Here is a 19,736-nt window from a genome sequence, read left to right as displayed (position 1 = left end):
TAAATTAGCATTATTTTGCTGGATTCCTTTACTCCTTTTTCTCCTTCTCTTTGAAATTGTTGAGAAAAATCCTAGGGCTTTCTGTATGAATCTGTTTTTTTCCAAAGACTTGGAACTTCAAAAATCCATGTTAAAATGAGATATGACCTCTGAGTTAGGCAGCCTGGCAAACTAAAATGGCCAACAGAGCAAAGGCTCCTTGGCCCTTGTTAGAGAAAAAATTAGGAGAGACTAGCACATGGTGCTTGGGTTAGCTGACAGTGCCAATAAGAAACATTTGTTTCCATTGTCATTAGGAGGTAGGAAAGATAAAACATCAAGAAATTGTTCCTGCTTTTCATCAGGAAGTAAATCCAGATCTTCCTCCATTCCAGTTTATTACAAATAATGAACCCTGCTTGTTTGTAGTATCATGTTTTTCTTTTTTACTACACTGCTCAACTAAATATACTTACATTTTTATTTGGGATTTTTGAATTTGTGATACTCGATGTGGGCTTCATAAAATAAATTGGGATAAACTGTTTAGCCAATATGATCTCTTTTTGAATATTTCATATATTTCACCCATAAAACTACCAAGGCCAGGTGCCTTTGGAGAAGGAGAGACTTTGGACAACTTTTTCAGAACAACTTTTACAATTTCTTCCATGGCCTTGGATCTTTTAAATTTTTCTTTCTTTCTTTCTTTCTTTTTTTTTCTTTAACTTATAGACTAAAATTTGATACCTTCTTTTTACTTAGAAATGCACCCACTTCACTGAGATTTCTCACATATCTAACCATAGTGTTGATTCTATAAATTCTTGAATATCAAATGGAGAAGGTGCATATATAGTACTCAATTGGTAATGTATAATTCCTCATGAGTTTTTCAGTTGTACACACCCACACCAGGCTTGAGTGCTTAATCATTTACGCTCCTCTGTGCCAGATTTCAAGACTCTTTTGCTCCACCTCACTATCAGCTGCTGAGCTGGGATTTAGGGAGAACATTTCCTCTGGTTACCAAAGATTTTCCACTTCTGAATAATTGGAAATAGGACCATTGATTTTTGGAATCATTTCCCAACAGGTCAAGGGTAACAACAATGACAAGAAATCCATAGCCCCAATTTTGATGGTCTAGAGCTACTCACACCAAGGAATTTCCAATACCAGCAAAGCACGGAGTACTATTTGCACAAGCAATGGGGAAAACCCAGTGCTTTCTCCACTGGCAGATTTATTTGCAGAGACACAGGCATTTTTTCCAGCACGGCTGCCAAATTATCTCCTGAGCCTGTCTAGCTAGCACCTGGGCTACTCAGCAGGGGGCTTTGCAAATAATACCCTCCCCTTTGCCAGGGTGGAGGCAGCCTGAGTGATTCTGTTTCAGACTGTTATGGCACCTTAATCTTTCTAAGCTGCTTCACTCCTATTCTGGGGCCTACCCAAGCATGGCTGGCTGGAGGTGGAGCCACAGCAGCTCTAGGCCTAAGGCTGAGGGCAAGGGGCTGGGAAAAGTGTGGGAGAGAAGCTTTCAGTTCCTGAAGAACTTCTGTGTTCTTCAACATTCAAATGTCCTGGGAAGTTGCAATGGGTCCCGGCATAATTCTTCCATCGGACTGAAAACAACATGGCGAGCTGACAAAAGCCATCAACCGTCGGAAAAGAAAGGAAATGAATAGTGATTCAGCACAAACCCACGTCCCAGCTTCTGTGCTCTTTCTATGTTGTAGGAATGATCTCTCTCTCTTTTTCGAAGGTTTGACAGAACTCACAGAGCTGTTATTTAATTTTTACATTCATCCTTAAAGATCCCTTACTCTACCCAATGAGTCTTGTGTTGTTGTTTTAGCAGAAAACTGCTTTCTTTAAATGAAGGTTCGGCTGAACTTACTTGCTATTTATTACTCATATTCATACTTAAAGATCTGCCCCATCGCACCTGACGAGATCATTGTTATTTCAAGCACAGAACTTTTCCCCCCCCCCAATGAACATTTTATTGTCTTACTATAAAGATGAAGCTCTTTTGTTTAAGAGGGGTCTCAATCTGGTGGTCCCTGAGATAATGTCATATTACCGTAGAGATCTGGAGCATAAAAGCCACTGAATTTGATTCTCTTAAGATTTCTTGAGTGCTAATCATTTCCTCTACCAGGAAAATCACCAAGATCCAAGGGAGAAGGGTCCTTCCTTCTGTGAGTCCTTATGAATGCTTTTTGGGGACATTTGGAAGGACTCTATGACCGTGGGCAGGAGACAAGTCCTGAGGAGGGAGGGAAAGAAGCCTGAGAGGCAGAAATGCTCTGACAGATAGTACTGCCATCAGGCCACGTGTAGCCATGAGTGATACCACCCCAAAGACCTGGTTTCTGTTTTGTGGAGGAGGCCCAACCCCTCATTGCTCAAATTCAGGTGACCTTGGACCTCATATGAAAATGTAAAATGCATTCCTGTGCTCCAGTAACTTTTTATGCACATACCCCTGGAAGAGAAACACGCCAACACCATGGTAGCTGGTTAACTTTATGGATGGCTCACCCCTGTGGATGGAGGGAGGCTGGGGCAGCACAGGAGCGCCAAGGGCTTGGCGAGGGGCAGAGACACTGAAGGGAGAATGGATCGTGAACAGAGAGGAAAGGATCCAAAGTCACTTGGTCAACTTCAGAATTTTGTTCTTGCCTTGTCCTGCATCTTAAATTGCCTTTCTTATGAGAAGCAAAAATATTTTAATAAGCCTTTTTTTCCCCCCACATAGTCATCTGCCTTTCTTATGAGAAGCAAAAATATTTTAATAAAGCTTTTCTTCCCCCACATAGTCATCTGTCAGAGAAAAAAGTCAACAGGGTGGCGACCTGATCCCAAAGATTCGTTTGCCTTCTTTGGATTCTTCTGGGCACTCAGGGGCTATGTGTCTTGTCTAGGTTTCCCTGGGTAGTGAAGATTTTTAGAAACGAACAACTTCAAGGAAAGTCTTTTGGCACTCAAAGCGGTGCTCTCTTGACTATCTTCCCTTTAGCGAAAGAAGTCACCCTTCCAAATTTGACGCCAGTGTCTTGACCCTTCCTCCAAAGGGTTATAATATTGACCAGGGGCATGTAGCACACTTATCTCTTCAGTGATCTTTCATAATTTTGTTTAGATGTCTTACCAGCCAGTTTTTAATGACTGTAGCAGCTCTTTTCCTTTATATAGACTTCTCTTTTATTTTATGCCTTTTAAAATACAGGAGTATTCATAGATTCCAGGACTTGGCAATACACGGCACATGTCTGATGTTTTCTTGTGACTCCTACTCCAGGGTATCTACTCCTTACCTCAGCACATGGTAGTAAATTAATTGTGGGAGTCCTTCTTAGTTGTAGGTCTTTAAGAAAACTTGTAAGTTGCTTATGATGGCAGATGGAGATAACAATGAATAAAGCCAGCATTATCTTTTTTTTCTTATTAGTGTGTTGGAGCTTATACTTTCCAGTAGAACATGACTACTGGCTGACATGGAGACTTCTGTAGAATATGGTCTGTGATCAGTGGTCAGTACATATTGTTCTAGACCAATGCCACTGGATAATTTAGAGTCACAAAAGGAATGATTTGGTGCTATATTGGTAATAAGCCTATCAAAAACCGTTACCACCTGCTGTAACGTCTTGGTGATTTAGTTGCTACCTGGATTATCCAATTTAGTTTAAAGCACATCAGTTTTAAATAAGTACAAGAAGATAGAAGAGTCATTATATTATTCAAATGTCTCCTGTCTTCCAAGAGCAGGTGGAAGAGGGAGAGCTTCTTATTTTTTCTCCAATCATGGAATAAATACTTGGCGCAGAGGGACGTAGCATGCCCTTTTGCCCAATTAAGGTAGGACAATTGGAATTTAAGTCTGTGCCATTGATAGAGAAATAACATTAAGTGGGAAAATACCGTTATTATTTAATTGTTTTGATAGTGTTAAGCACCTTTGTGTGAACAGGGTCAAATACAATTTCATCATTTAAGTGAAAGCAAAAGAATTCTTAGATTGAGAAGACTCAGTCTACAGTAAAATGGAAGCCAGAAACAGAGGTGCAGCTGTGAATGATGGGTCATAGAGTCAATTTCAAGTAGGTAAAGGATTTTTGCTAATTCTTCCTGCTCCCGATTCAAGGATAAGGGAGACAGGATTTTAAACCAAAGCGAAAGAGATAAAGGAAATTTTCAAGAGCCATAGGACCAGTGGTCTTAGTATGAAACATGCTGCCAGTCACGTTTGAAGGAACATTCTAGAAAGATTTCAGAAAATTTACATTAGTACTTAGTTCTGACTCCAACCAGAGTAGAAACAATATGAGCTCTCCCTCCCCATATTTCAAGTGATATATTTGCCATTTTTGACTTTTGGGAACACCTCTCCTTGTTCTTAGAACTGTTAGACATTTGCAATTTTGAATTAAATTTAGCTCACTAACATTGTTTTAAACCAAAGCTTTTGTCATTTTTAAAGTTAAATCCGTGAGAAGAGGTCTCAAAGAGACACGTAGCCCATTGCTACAATAATCTGAAGTAAAAAAGATCATTTCTAGGAGTTGCAAGCATTCATGTTAGACTTGTGTAATTAAGCATTTTAATGAAAGCAAAGTCCGTAATGAATATTAGTCACAAGCAGCCCGTTGTCCTAAAATGGGACACAGGTCCAAAAGCTAAATGTCACGTGATTTAAAAAAAATCAAACGGCACTGAGCTTGTAATGTATATTTTATTTTGCACAAGCTTGCATATATACTGCACATACATTCAGTTTAAGAGAAGATGGAAGGCACACAAGGCAATTGGACTACTGTATCCTTTAAGTGGTACAAAGCAAAAGGTAAAAGTTTGGAGAGTATACAAAAGCTTAAAACACACAAAGTAAAACCCCCTACCCACCCCACCCCCACAACTTTTTCTGTTTTAAAATTTAGTAGCTGCCAAACTAAATTTTTGTACTTTTACTTTAAAATCAATTGTCTACTGCACCTTTTTATTTTCTTTTTAATATGGACAGGGAGTCTCATTTTTTTAATCATATCAATTAATATTACAGTACATCCTTGGTAATACAAAATTGTACACCTTCATCAAATAAATTAGGATAAATTAAACCAATAAATTATGCAAAGTCTTCAGAACAATAGACAACAACAAAAATCCACAATTGAAATTGCCTCTAGCTAAAAAAAAAAAAATCAAAAATTGACTTTATCAGTTCAGTTATTGTACTATATTCAAATCAAAGGGTCTTTATTACAAAAAAAGAGCTTAATAATGCTATTTACAACATATTGCTAAATAATATAAAGGCAGTGTTTTGTCACGGTTTATACTATATACATATGAGAAGAGGCTGGGACAACATCGGGAGAAGCCATGACCTTTGATTCTTGTAGGTAGCGCTGAGACCAACCCCAAATGCATGTTTTTCTAATTCTATCCTTGAAGTGGTAATATACAATTTGAAAATGCTTCCCCCTCCCCATGTGGAGGATTAGAATATTTTTAAAACACAGAATGAATACATTTTCACAAAAGCGGGCTTTTTTTGTTTGCCTTTTCTGCTCGTTTGTGCATTTTAGAGGGTGTCAGATTTGAGAGAGGGCTCAGTTAAAAGACTCAAAAGTCTGGACGCTTCCAGATCCTGCTATATTCTTAGAAGGATAATTATGAGAAGATGCAAAGGTTGAATATGAGTTTTGATCCCAGCTCTGAATATGAACGTTTTAGCTTTAGTTTTATAAATGGTTTACAACCAACAGATCTACAGAAAACAAAACTGCATTTCCTTCAACAGAACATTTAAGTGCAATGCAGTAACCGCTTACTCATATAAACCAGTTACATTCTTTTAAGGGGAGCTTTTTGAAAACAATGCTTCTTGTAATTTGCAAACACAGAGTTTGTACCAGAAGGAAACATTTGTACTATTCACACCAATGAATATTCTATAATATACAGGGCAAAGAGATTTTGCTCTGTCCTCACACGTACACGGCTTTCAGGGAGTCAGTAAACCACGTTTTCTTTGATGAATGTATGATTGCTTCTGAGGGACATTCTGTTTTTAAAGCCCTCAGATCTTCAGCTCTATGACTTAGTATTAACCTGTTTGTGTATGTGCATGTGTGTGAGTGTGTGTGTGTGTGTGTGTGTGTGTGTGGTGGTTACTTAGTGTTTTCATGTACATAGAAAAGAAATTTCATAAATTTACAGAAACTGCATTACCCTTGCCCTTGACATCTGATGAAAGAGACTGTTATCTTTTAAAAGTAGAGAGCAGGATTTTCAAGAATGCTTTCAACTGTCTATACAGTCACTGTAGTGTTCCTAATAAATTCAACAGATGTTGTGAGAATGTAGTTATTTATTAAAATCTCATGTCTTACGTAACAACAGCCATGAGGTTAAATATTTACATTGCTTTATAAAAGTTCCCCTCTTGCTTTAGTGTTTTTATTTTGCTTTTTTTTTTGTTGTTTTTAACATTTTTAAAAATGATATTCACCCACATCCCTAGCACAGCAACAAAGATTCTGCAAACATAAAACACTTGAATTAAATAATACTCGGAGGCACAAAGCAAACTTCAGGAATATGTGGGTGAACATTTCCTTAAATAATTACTACATTCTACCATCTTCCACGTTGTTTTACCATTTAATGTGAAACGTCCTCATTAAACAGCCAGAGATACAGTAAGAATTAAATGTTTTGTTGTTGCAAATAGAACATTCTTTTCACAAAACATAACAAATGTCTAAAATAGGTCCTTAAATCTAGATAGGAAAAGGTAAGCTTTCCACTTCACACGCATATATATATGTATATTTTTACATGTGTGTATATGTGTGTATGTGTCCTCGTGTTCACACACCTGCACACACATATACAGCACATGGTATGAAATATTGCTTCTATACTACTTTTCATTAGGCTAAGAAAACACAAGATTTGCACCACAGTTACAAAAAATTGGCTTCTACAAGAATTTTCAAAACTCGAATGCTGCTCAAACAATTGAAGAAAAAATAATTTGCGGTATCAAACTGTTCTAAAAATTCTCTTCTTCAAAAACGTATTCTCCCGCTTTGTTTTAAAAAGACACAAAATATGCATAGCTATCAACGTTATGTCAAACAGCCAGAAAAAAAAAAATCTAGTGTTTATTGCAGCTGTAGTAATTGGAAATAAAGTCAAAAAGATGAAATCGAAAGCCACAGAAGGCACAAGAACAATTGTACTTGTGGGAATAAACTGGTATTTTGAAGGATTTTTAAAAATCCCCCCGCTGGTGCATTTTAGGTCTAGGCACAGACTATCACCTCAAGTGTATATGCAAAAATGATTTAGGGTTAGCAGAAAATAAGTGGTAATGTGGTATTTCAACATGCACTTTAGACTTCTTTTTTCCTATGTAAACTGTCCCTCCCACCTTCATAGAAAGTTAACTTTCTCCCAAGTAGCCAATTTTCACTTGGTGAGAGTTGAGCTGAGATTTGAAAGATGGTGATTAAAAAACCAAACCAAACCAAACCAAACCCAGAATCGTTAAGTAGGAGTTTTGAGAGACAGGCTTTTGTCACTTTCCAATGCACTGGGAGGCACAAGATTTGTGATCGTAAAAAGGGGAAAAACCACCCAAAAGCAAAAGTGATCGAACAAAGAGGTGAGTTCAACCTCATGCAATTTCTACTCTGAAACCATTTCTATGCCTCAGTGAACCTCGAGCGGCTATTATCATAGATAAGCACATCAACGTTGGTTGTGAACACACACTTTTGCTGAATCCGTCTACTTAAATTAGAAAGGCAGGGGAAAATAATGCTAAAGATCCAAATGAGCCTGGGATCCTTACTGAATTTGCCCCAGATCAGAAGATACTAGCAGTCTGTCTACATAGGTGAATACACTATGGTTTTGCCTTCTACCTTGCAAATGGCAACACGATGTTGATGTGAATTACATGGAACAGCGAAGACCCAGTGGTATCAGGACGTGAACAATGAATTCCTACTCTTTCACGTGAAGCAAGACAAAAGAGTGTGACCACAAGTTGAGATTGCTTCCCTACTTTGTGCTGATTGGATTTTTTCTTTTTTTTTTTTTGGTTTGCTTTTTATTCCAATGCAATGATTATCCAAACATTTTTTTTTCCCCCAAGCAAACCGGAACAAGAGCAAATTGGATCTGCTGGCTCTGTGTGTGCTACGTAGGGGAGCACGAGCTGGATGATGCATTGGTTGGGGGTGCAGAGAGAAGCCAGTGGTGTTCCAGCCCGTGTCGCTGCACACTGCGAGGGCCCGTTAGCCTCCTGAATGATGCCGGGCATCATAGGACTGTGCTGTTTAATTTAAAGTCAGCAGGTTTTAAGGCTTTGTGCTGACAGTAATTGCCTCCATACATTCCTGTCCATCAGCAGAATTTATAAATGATGGTAAATTACAGCGATTGGGTCAGCTAGTTAGTCACATGGGTCAACCTGCATTCTCCAGAGTCAAATGTAACTTTTATGAAAATTAAGGGAAAATGGTATTTGTGTTCAGTATAATCTAAATACCAGGTTTGTTCCTGTGTCATTTTAAGTGTACGTCCAATGACCTAAGGGGAGGGAGGGGGGGGTTCTGGAAAAGCCTATTACAATGAACAAGGAATTCTTACTGCATCTGCACACAAAACCCATCTGGGAAAACAAGCGTGAATGCCATAGGACTTTTTAAAAGCAAGTATGGGACACTGTACACCTTGGAAAAACTGGAAAAAGAGAAAAAAGGAAGAAGAGGAGAACCATTGAAGAAAGCACACTCCAGCAGCCGGCTTTCTTACGTGTGCTGAAATTGTGTCTTTTGGGTTAACCCCAACCTTTCCTATGCTGCCTACACACGCTTCGCACGATTTGGTCAGTACTAGCTTCTGAATTCGAAGAGACTTTCTCAGTTGCTTTAAAATGCTGTCCCTAAAATGAAGAAACACTTCATTAGACTGTCACTACTTGGGATATCCATCAGGGCAGTGTGGGATCGCGTATGAAAAGAGGTCATCCTGATGTGGGCTCCTCTTTGGAGGTGAAGATCAAGTCAGCTCACCACTGTCAACAAGAGTCTAATGTAGGCAGGAATTTTATGGTCAACTTGGGATGTCCTTTATTCCTTACTAGAGAAAGGTATTCAGAAGATAGTGTTGCTGTTGTTGCTGCTTTTTTTTTTTCTTTTGGAAACAAGTGTTAAATATGAAACAGACATAATAACTCGTTGAAGCATATAAACCAAGTTAAGAGTCCATTTGAAACGTATGTGCCTTTTAATATCTGAAGTGAGATAATAGAAAATGATGGGAAAGGGGTGTTTCTCTATCAAAAATGATGTATACTCACTGATTACGAAGAACCGATTGTAACTCTTACAGACGTAACTGGAAGATTGGGTGCGAATTTCCAGCCTCATCTCGAAAGAGTCAGTTTTGTGTAGAATCGCTTTGCCCCTGGAAGAAACGGGTACACCCGTTTGGGCCTACACGCCGTTTCTCTTATGGAAAGGCTTGACCGTGACTATTTTTGGTTTTGGAATTTGGCCTTTTGGGTAACTTTTGGAAAAGTGAGCTGTTCATCTGCCCCTGGCATTATTTTTAAACAAGGAATACAAAGCGACTTATGGAGTTCAAACCGAACAAAATATTTAAGTTTACGTAGTGGTTTCATTGAGTTTTCTGGCCTCGTTAGCAGTAAAAGCAGGAGACACACGTCACCGTCGGTGGGGCAGTGCCGTGTCACGGGTCTCCCTTTGCCAACTGCTATTTGCGATAAACTATTGATCAAGCAGAAGCATCTTTGAAATGCCTTTCCTTGCAAATAGAGAATTTCCACACGTCAAAGTTCTTTTTCCCTGAAAATTAACCCTATTTTAAAGTCTCCAAATGTTAAGGGCCTCGGGCAAAAGTAAACTAAAGACGGAAGGAAAATAACCATCCCCTTGCAATGGAAAACAAAAGAAAATGAGCGCAAGATGACGAGGAGGAACTACCAGCTGATTTCATAACATATCCATGCCTCCCATACACATCCATAGGAAATCAAAATCTAGACACGTACAACTTAGACATCCAAAGGGGACTGCTACTATTCATACATTCGAAAAGAGTTGTTGAAATTTCTACTCATGAAGCAGCTCTTGTAGGCAGTTCGGGGATTTGAAAATCTCAGGGACTTCACTATCCAGCTTGCAGATGACCTTGTATATGGCCTTCTTCCAGGAAGGATCAACATCTTTGCCTGCGATAATGGCATTGAAAAACTCTCGTAATGTGATCTGCGCAACTTCCAGGAATCTTTCTGGAACCTGCTGATACAAGGGGACAATGGCATTAATAAAGTTTTCAGTTTCAAGTCTCTAGTTCTTCAAAGGAAACTGAGCTAAGTTCTTTCTTTCAGAAAGGGGCTTTACGTGGCACCTGCATTTGCTAAAAATGGCCGGCCTCTATTCTCTTATGTAAAGTCGTTATATATAGTAGCACTGTAATGTGGGGTGGACAGCTTTGTGAAGTTCTAGAAAGGGACTTGTGTAAAGGATACACGTAGACGTACTGAAAAACCGGGATTCCCTTCTGAATATTCAGGTGAGAAAAGGGGACACACGGCTGGGATTCCCCACTTCATTAAACAGGTGCATTCCGGTGCAAGTCTCCGGCTAATCTTTCAGAATTTGAATCCTGTTTCCTTTTGATTTCCATTATGAAAACAAAGTGTGGTTCTCAAAAGTAGAATAAGAGATCACTGGGCTTTGATATCACCGAAACCCCCTGTAAATGAAGAAAACCAAAAAATCTGTTTTCTTCTCATAGCAGCAGAGGACTGCTGACCCAAATGCTAAATTGTATACAGGAGTAACATGCACCAGAAAGTGCTCTGTGTACAGACAGGGATAAGGGGATGACATTCACACTGAGTCCCAAAATACAAAATCTCTACCGAGTCCTAAAATTCTACATCGGAAATTATTTTACTTTGAGTTAGAATTGCTCCATAAGAGTGATTCATGCAGCTGATAGGAACTAACGAAAACCAACATTTCTGGAGTGTTTTTTATGTGTCAGGCACTCAGTTATGCACAGACTGTGAATCATCCCATTCCGTTCTCCCAGCATCTCTATAAGGTGTCCCTGTCCCCTTTTTACTGTGCAGAAAACTGAGGCTCAGAGAGATCAAGGGAATTTTTCAAAGTCCTTACGTTCTAAGACAAATATCCTCCAAATATTCTTTTTATTTTTTTATTATTTTTATGTTTTAAAAGATTTTATTTATTTATTTTAGAGAGAACGAGAGAGAGAGAGAGAGAGAGCACAGCGCGAGCGGGGGCGAGGGGGGAGGAGCAGATGGAGAAGGACAGATTCCATGCTGAACCAGAGCCTGACATCGGGCTTGATCTCACACTCCTGAGATCACGACCTGAGCGAAATCAAGAGTCAGATGCTCAACCGACTGAGCCACCCAGGCGCCCCTTCCAAATATTCTTTTGAGAATCCCTAATAGTTTATCCATTTATTCATTTAATAAGTACGTGTGTTCTCAATTGTTTATTTAATAGTCCAACGTCTTGTCCAGGGAAAGGGGTAGCTGTTGATGTCCTTAGTATTCTCTGTCAGCTACCCAAGGTAAAGCATGGCTTCTGTTCCCTACACCAAGATAAAGGATTTGCGGAGCCGTTCCGTGAACTCTTAATTGCCCATGTACACACGGACACTCGTAGATTTCTTTTAGTGGGGTACTTCTGCATTAGTAAAGTTTTACTTTTATAGTAAGTGCAGATATATGAGGAAGTAAAGTCACTACAGTTGTACGTGTAGACAGATCTGTCCACACATATGGAAGGGTTCAAAGATTTTCGTCTCAGTTCACATATGCCATTTTACCAACTACACGGAGGTATCATCATGTCGAACAGATTTGATCTCTTTCTCCCACTCTTTCTCAATTTGTGCAATGGACCATTTTATAATGACAGTAACTATTAAGGAAAACTAAAATGATCACCAGGCATCCCTGTTTCATACATTTAAAATTGGACAAAGAAGTTCACTCCTTCCAAAGGTAAGTCACTTGTCTTTTGTAAAGAAAATTAAAGGATTTTAATTCCCCAGAAAAAGAAAGGACCCCATGTGGGGCCTATCAGAGTCTAGAAAAAGTGAAAATTTTCAGTAGCTTCTTCCAAAGACATACACCCCAGCCATTTTCTCCAGACAGTGCTCTCCAAAATCATCACAACAACCCCTTATCCCTGCCTTGTCCCCCATGGATGTGCTAACCCTTGTACCCCAATGGCCATTCCCTGATGAGAATTCATCTAAATTTTCTACACAATGTTGGTAATTTCTCCCAAAAACTCCTGCAGATACATGAGTATTTGTGGGATAGGAGGAGCCTAGAGGAGGGATTAGCTCTCTCACTGGCCTCACACCCAAATAAAAAAGTCATTAAGCAGCCTTTTTGCATACTCTCCCCTCTTCCCTCAAAGATAATCCTTCACGTTTTATCAGATGGGCATTACTGAGAGAGGGGATCTGGCTGGAGAACAGTGAGGCAGGTACAACTACCCACCCTGACTACTTGGTTTGGGAGCTGTTAGCCAAATGCTAAAGAAACATAATCATAGGCATTTATTAAAATAAGCATTTCAAGAAGTGTGGTTTTCCCTGCCATTGGCAACAGAGGCATGACAAAGATCTATGTTCCTTGAACAACTGGGGACGCAGCAGGGCATGGCAGTGAGCAGTGTGGGACACAGGGTATGGTCGCTCCTCCAGAGGAAGTCAGGGAAGACCGGAAGCTCCTCCACACCAAGGGCCCACGGGAGGTCTGGCGTACCCGGGGCCAAGGGAGCAGAGGTATTGTTTGAGACCATCAGAGGAGAGGAGATGCATCTAGAACAGCATCAGTGCTAGAGGAGGGAGAGAAGTTTCTAGGGGGTGCCTGAGGCAAATCAAAGTAACTTGGTGGGGGGGGGGGCGTGCTTCTCCCACCCTATTATTATTTGCCATGCTTGTTAATGGCTTTTAGTGGGTTTTCTCTTGTTTTGAACATTCATTTCTTTTGGTGGTAATCTTGGGCTATCCTTCACCATCTTTTGTATTTGTGTCTTGTGTGGTTTAATTTTTCGCCTGCTTCTATCTAGTTGTAATGAATTTGCCCCGACGTGTCTTTAGATAAAGAGCCACGGTTTCTATTGTGGGTCTCCGCCACAATGCTTAACAAAGTTCTTTTGCATAGTCTTTCATAACGAGAGCCTGCCTTCTGCTTTACTCCACACTGCTCTGGAGTCACACGTAACTTCTTCCTCGATACTTAAACAAGAAAAAAAAATTTTTTTTCAATAATTCTAAAAGCTAGCATTTAAAGAGTTGGAATAGACCTCAAAAGTCATTTTGTAGATGAAGAAACTATGAGACTCTACAAGATGAATAAATTATGAGAACAAGAGACTCATGTGAAATAACATGTCCAGGTGTCTTATCATTAAACCATGCTGGCTCTCTTTTAATGCATTTTCAGTAATTTCTATTTATATGGGGCATCAAAACCTCGACAAGCTGTGGATCTGTGGCTGAGAAAAACCACAGAAGAGCTAGGAACTTCAAAATAAATGTGAATGGTACAAAGGATTCCCAGGAGGAGACTTAGGATATTGGTTTATGTTTGAGAAGGGATGAATTCTTTTTGAACAAATGAAATGGTTTGTTAATTTAGGGCTTACTTTGAGGCAATACTCGTACAACAGATTGGGCTGGTTTAAAGCAATTGATAATGAGATCCTCTAATGCTAGAGCAATTAATCTTTCCTGGTGGCTCCAGAGAGGTAAACTGATGGGTAGCAACTGATCTTTTGAGAGAGTGCCAAGGAGTTCCATCCACAGGTAGAAATATCACCCATGAGAAAAGAGACCCTTACCCCTTTCTGCTTTAAAACTTTCCCCAACTCCATTTAACAGACTAAAAGGGGGCCCTTTCTGATTTGGGGGGGCTGCCTTAGAATTTGGGCTTACGAGAATGATGTTGCCCATATTCTTCTGTACTTCTTCGCACCTAATGGATTTCCAATCACTAATAAACATCTGCAGAAAATCCCTTAGTGACAAGTAATCCCTTATCTAGGTTTCTTTTAATAGAACCTAACAATCTGCAGAATGAACCCCAGAGTGTCTCCTCAGCATCAGGTGGCAACAGTCAATCAAGTCCCTGGAATGCAAGACAATGCAGGCTGCTGGGAGGGGGAGGGAAGGCCGTGCCTTTGGACATGCCACAGGGAAAAAACAAAAGGCTTCCAAAGTCTCTGGCTGGAACTCTGAAGCTATTGTGGGAGCTGCTGTGCTGAGTGTTCTTCAGGAGAGGAGAATGGAAACTTTGCTTGATAAAAAGGCATCCCAATATAGGAACCTCACCCCAAATGGTCTTGCCTCTCCTTGCCTTGATATTTGGAGGAGAAGAGAATTGCAACGAGGTACTTGAATGCACTCATAAATCTGAAGGGGGCTGGCTATCAGCGTCTACCAATCTCATCACGATCATTTGTATTTGAGTCTCCTCAGAGCAAACAAGGGCCTTACGGGCTCTGATGAAATGGGGAAATCAGGAGGACGTTTTCAGATCTGCTCCGGCTGTGGCTGGGTTGGGCGCGTGCGCACGCACACACGGATCCACGTGCGCACACGCACAGTGTGTTGGGTGGGAGGCTGTTCTGCCGTTCTTTTTCTCCGCCCCCCCCGCCCCAGAATGAGTGGCAAAGACACATTTTCCCCCCGTCTTCCTCCTCCTCTTCCCAGTTGCTTTACCTTCAAGGATGATTTGTTTTATTAAACTGACTGTCCCTAGCCTCTGCAGTACATAATAAAAGCCTGACATAGCAGGCTGCCTGCCTTCTGTGTCCTGCAGACACTCATCATAAGCGTCAGGACATACCAAGGTTAGTGGTCACTGGAAGTGTGCTCGCTGGCCCAAACCTTGCCAAACGCTCTTGGCAGCTGAATGAATGTCACAGAGAATAGAAGGGGAATTACAAAGGTTAAAAAGAAGACAGCCTCCCCTATTTTCTGGAGACAGAGAAGCTGATTTTTCACACCTCTGAAAGATCCCCAAGCTCATCACTTAGCCTTTTGCGGGATTCCTCAATCTGGCCCTTTGCACAGCTTCCATGGAGACCTCTCCATCCTCCATCCCCTTGAAAAACTGGTCCACTGCCCCCATTTTATCAGTGAAATGATCTTTGCTGAAATGGAGGGAAAACAAACCAGGCATAGTGCTCTCTCCCCAGTCCCTCCCCAACATCCAAAGGCTCTAATGGTTTATCAAGGTTATCAATAGATTACGATCTTATCAAGGGAGATCATCTATTCAGTTTATCTTTTAAACTATTTTTTTTTTTCAAACTCACTTTGAAGGGAAAATGTAAAAGGGAACATATGTATGGGCAGGAGTATTTAACGGATGGAAAAGTAACGTTGTGGCTAGTATTTTGGTGAATTAGTTTGTGTGTGGGTTTTCTTTCTTCTTCCTCCTCCACTTTTTTTTTTTTCATACTATAAAAGGGCAATAAAATGCTGACTGTAAGAAGACAATGTCAAGGAGAAAAGGGTACTGGTATTTTGGATACTCTTCACTGCTCGCCTTGGAGAGAGAGTTATTCTTGTCACAAACCCTTTTGTCTGCATCTGCTGACTGCTTGCCTGTAGCCAGCAGCATACTTTAACTGTTTTGTCACCTCCTAACATCACATGCATCAGCTGTTGGGCTTTTGTTACGGGTATTGTAGAACTAATCCACTGTGGCTGTTCTACTGTGCAGTAAATAAAACAGAAACGGGCTTCTCAGACAATTCTGCATGAATATTTCAGATGGCTTTACAACTCCAATTCACAAAATCAAATAAATAAATAACTCCCCCAGCCTCCCCCAGCCTCTACCCACACAGAAACAAAACCCCTCCAACTAGACCCAGATGCCTCCAAGTCAACTGCATTGGAGACACTGACTTGAGCCTTCAAGCAATTGTTTCGGTGAAGTTGAAAGAATAATGCTCTCTAAACTTGAACGCCGCGGTATTCATATTTATTATTAGCGTTAGACACATCTAATTCCAAAAACTGGGTAAGCAGCTTTGAAAATCTGGAGAGCTACTTTTCTCCTTGGGCTTTCACACACACGCACGCGCACACACACACTCTCTCTCTCTCTCTCTCTCTCTCTAATGCCATCAAGAAATATAGTTAGAGTTGCCTTGTCAAAACTGTTTTCATTGTCTCCATCTGCATCTGCTTCCCTCCCACTCATCTGAGCGGGGTCAAAGGAAGATGCTTGTGCATCTTGTTCATCCCAAGAGTCTTTCCAAAATGTTGAACCTGTGTAAGAGCCTAAAAGGAAAAGTCGAACTTGGGGCTTTCAAACCTGAATTTACATCATGAGTTCTCTTAGAGTTGAACAATGCACTAATCACATTTCGCGAGGCATTTTCTAGATGACTTCTAAGTGTCTTTGGAGAAGCTAAAAACAGAAAGGGCCTCTGTACGCGCACACGCGCGCACACGCGCGCACACGCGCACAAAGGTCCTAGGGAAGGAGACAAAGTTAAAGTACTTTCCCGAGCATTCGCTCACCCTGGTGCGCACATGATTCCTCTAAACAAACTCTCCCATCCCTGCTGTTTGTTAAGTAAATATTGATCAAGGAGAGACGGAGCTCCTGACGGCAGTGGCACAAGCTGGGGACTTACACTGCAGACAGAGTGGACTTAAATGGATAAACTCAGATGCTTTAGTAACTCCTCCAAGATTATCAGATGAAAAGGCAAAAACAGAGACGACATTGCTGCTCCTCTCCACTGTCTCATTCTCCTGGAATTTTCCTGTCAGGGGCAGAGGAGGAAACCTGGAGCTATCAAATACGATCACAAGATGCCGTGGCGCGGGGTCTCCCTTGCGGCCGGGGCTCGCATTTACTCTGAGCGCTCGCCCGGGGCCGCAGCGGCCCAGAAGGAAGCCATGATGCCGGACGCCGCGCGCAGTGCATCGTGGGATCGCGTCCTGATGCCCCGACGTGGCAGGGAAGGCCCAAGGGGGAGAGCAAACATGGATGCGCTTCAGGAAGCGCAAAATACCCCCCGAATGTAAGGTGATGCTTGGAACATTTAAAGAAGGGTCCAATTCCTGGGAAGTGTCTCAGTGTGATGAGTCAATGTGTACAAGGCAGTATTTTGAGATGCTTTGAGTATGTTTGCTTGAGCGATCTTATGGCCCAAGTCAACAAGTTGAGAAAGTTGCTTTGTATTTCCTAAGTTTTATTTCAGTCACTTCATGATGGTGATCTGAACCCCTGTCATAGAGCTGAAGGGCCAGTTTTAAAATGGTCCCCTGAGATTCGCTGAGTGCCATGGTCAAAGAAAGAGGTATTAGAGTTCCCATCAAACGGCTACATGGTGTTTAAATTTTACTGGGATCCTCACACCTGTGTTTGGAAGCCTGGCGTTATCCGGGGTGCCCTGGCCGCGAAGCCACTTGCCGAGGCCGGCCGGGTGATACCAAGAAAGGCAGAGGAAGATTCTGCGGCAGCAACCGGGCTTCGGACTAAAGTCTCTTTCACTCTGATGTTCCAAGTGGCCTTCAGCCTTCGGGGACCACACGGGACTGGGTCAGCATAATGCCCATGCAGTTTTAGGCCTAAGAGTGGGCTCACTTCCCTAGTAACGTGTTTTGCTACTTAAATATGTGAAGAGTAAATGCTTATAGGAAGTGGCTATAGTTCAAGGCTGCCCTTAAAAAAAACAAAAACAAAAAACACACAATAAAACAAAAACGCAAAAACAAACACGTTTCCTCTAAGCAAAAGAACACATGGCAATAACAGTCTGTATCATATTTTTTTTTTACAAACCTTCAAAAGAACAATGTTCTGTTGAGCAAAATTCAGTAGCATTCTGTAAACATTAATTTAAGGAAATCAATAGACTCAGTGAGCTAAAGCCATATTGCAAGATAAACTGGCCAGAGTGCCACTTTGTCAAATAGATTTTCGTTTTCTCGGCTAGATAAAGACAGTTTCAAAACGGGGCAAACGTGTTGCAACCAAGGTTTGAAAAGTATGTGGCCTTCAAACAGTCTGCTTGTTCCTACTGCAAAGCTGGATAAACATACTTTAAAAATGATAAGATGGCTTAGAATTGATTTGGCTCTCAGATTCTGCATATAGTAGATTTCTTGGTTGTCTCACAGGAAAAGAATAAAACAAAATCCCACGCATTCAGAAAAAAAAATGTACTTGGGAGAAGGGGTTAAATTGTCTTGAGAAAGGGAGCTGGGGTGCGGGGGAGGGCAGTGTCAGTTGGTGCTTGACTTTAAAAAAGAAAGGAAGAAAGAAATCTTTATTCATGCTGACCTGATGGGCAACAGGCCTTCTTGCCAAAATCCAAAAGCCAAACTCTCTGGTGGGTTTGGGATCAGAGGTTTCAGCTGGTGGAAGCTGTTCCCGTTCTGTGCACACCACGCAATGTCATGTTAATGTGCCAGGGGCGGGGATGGGGGACCGAGCGGGAGGGAGACCCACACAACGGTCCCCAGGTTGCTCCCAGCCAGACTGAAAGAGCTGCAGGGATAATTAGAAAAAGTGGCAAAAGGAAAGCGCGTATCTCCGTCTGTCGCTGCGGCGGGGACATACATTGAGCTTGTGGCAGGAAAACTTCCAAGGGAACATGCATGGCATCCTCCGGCGCCGTACCAGTCCGTGGAGATGCTGGTAGAGGAGCCACCAGAGAGACATGGTGGAAATGGCCCCACTTGAGGAAGTGTAATAAACAGAATGAAGAGTCACATGGGAAGGGAGCGAGGGAGGCTAAGATCTACCTTGAACGGACAGCGGAGTTCCATGAAAAAGCATCAGGGACGTGAACTTGGGTCCGCAGTGTGGGCAGGGAGGGGCTGGGGAGACCACAGGCACTCATCCCTTGTGTGGACTTCTCTGACAGCAGCGTGGAGGAAGGGCGGAGGTGTGCCCTGAGTGCTCCCTTTGTTTCCTTACCTAAATTGAATCTTCCTCATTTCAAAGTGGCTATTTAGAAAATACAGAATGCACAATAAAATTTCTACACCTCCAAGATGTTGATGAGGTATGTGTTGATTTAAAAAAAATCACGTGATGATCAAGAACTGTGCTTGGATGGAGAGTTTTGACGAATTGTGACTTTTGAGAATAAAAAAAAGAATGTCTTAACAGCTACTCTGCCTGCTAATAGTGCGTGTATGCTTTTTAAATGGCATAAACCTTCCATTGGAAACTTGATAGAGATAGCAAGAGAAATAAAACCATCTCTCTTCTAGCCCCAGAAAAGGAAGTACTTAACTAGTTTGCTGGGAACAGAATGGCAAATGCCATTATAATACACTCTATGACCCTGTCGAAATTATTTTGTGGCACTGAAATTTGGTTCACCAAATATGACGAAAAGGGCTAGTTTATGTGCTCATGCTTGGAAGTCTTGGTGGCATACATGTCAGGAAACACAATGATCATCATGTTATTCGTGGTGACAGAGTAAATGTTCCTTCCCTCCTGAACTCTGCACATGTTTCAAAGAATGACTCCAACTTTAAATAGACAAAACAAATGAACAAATAAAATTCAACAAAAAGAAAACCAGAGAAAAAGTAATAAAAATGGAAATCTAATACTTTCCTAATCTCTTTAGCCCCAGGATTCGTTAAGATACTCT

General features: G+C 41.2%; 1 protein-coding gene across 3 annotated transcripts in view; it reads right to left on the bottom strand.

Annotated features, from left to right (window-relative positions):
• Positions 1-5,180: 5,180 nt before the first annotated feature.
• LOC111150797 (prospero homeobox 1) overlaps positions 5,181-19,736 on the bottom strand; it is a 52,458-nt gene continuing 37,902 nt past the window's right edge. For 2 of the 3 annotated variants that reach the window (XM_022508401.1, XM_022508402.1), the window contains one exon: positions 5,181-10,331. In XM_022508401.1, coding sequence (XP_022364109.1) covers positions 10,146-10,331 — 186 coding nt within the window. In that variant the 3' untranslated portion in view covers positions 5,181-10,145. Of the gene's footprint in view, positions 10,335-19,736 lie in introns of all 3 variants that reach the window. The other variant, XM_022508400.1, reaches the window with a different exon arrangement.

Source organism: Enhydra lutris, unplaced genomic scaffold (genome assembly GCF_002288905.1).
Source record: "Enhydra lutris kenyoni isolate GAN:26980312 unplaced genomic scaffold, ASM228890v2 scaffoldscaffold24, whole genome shotgun sequence".
In the NCBI taxonomy this organism is placed as follows: Eukaryota; Metazoa; Chordata; class Mammalia; order Carnivora; family Mustelidae; genus Enhydra; species Enhydra lutris.
Note: the sequence above shows the minus strand (reverse complement) of the source record. Positions and strands in the feature narration are given on the sequence as shown.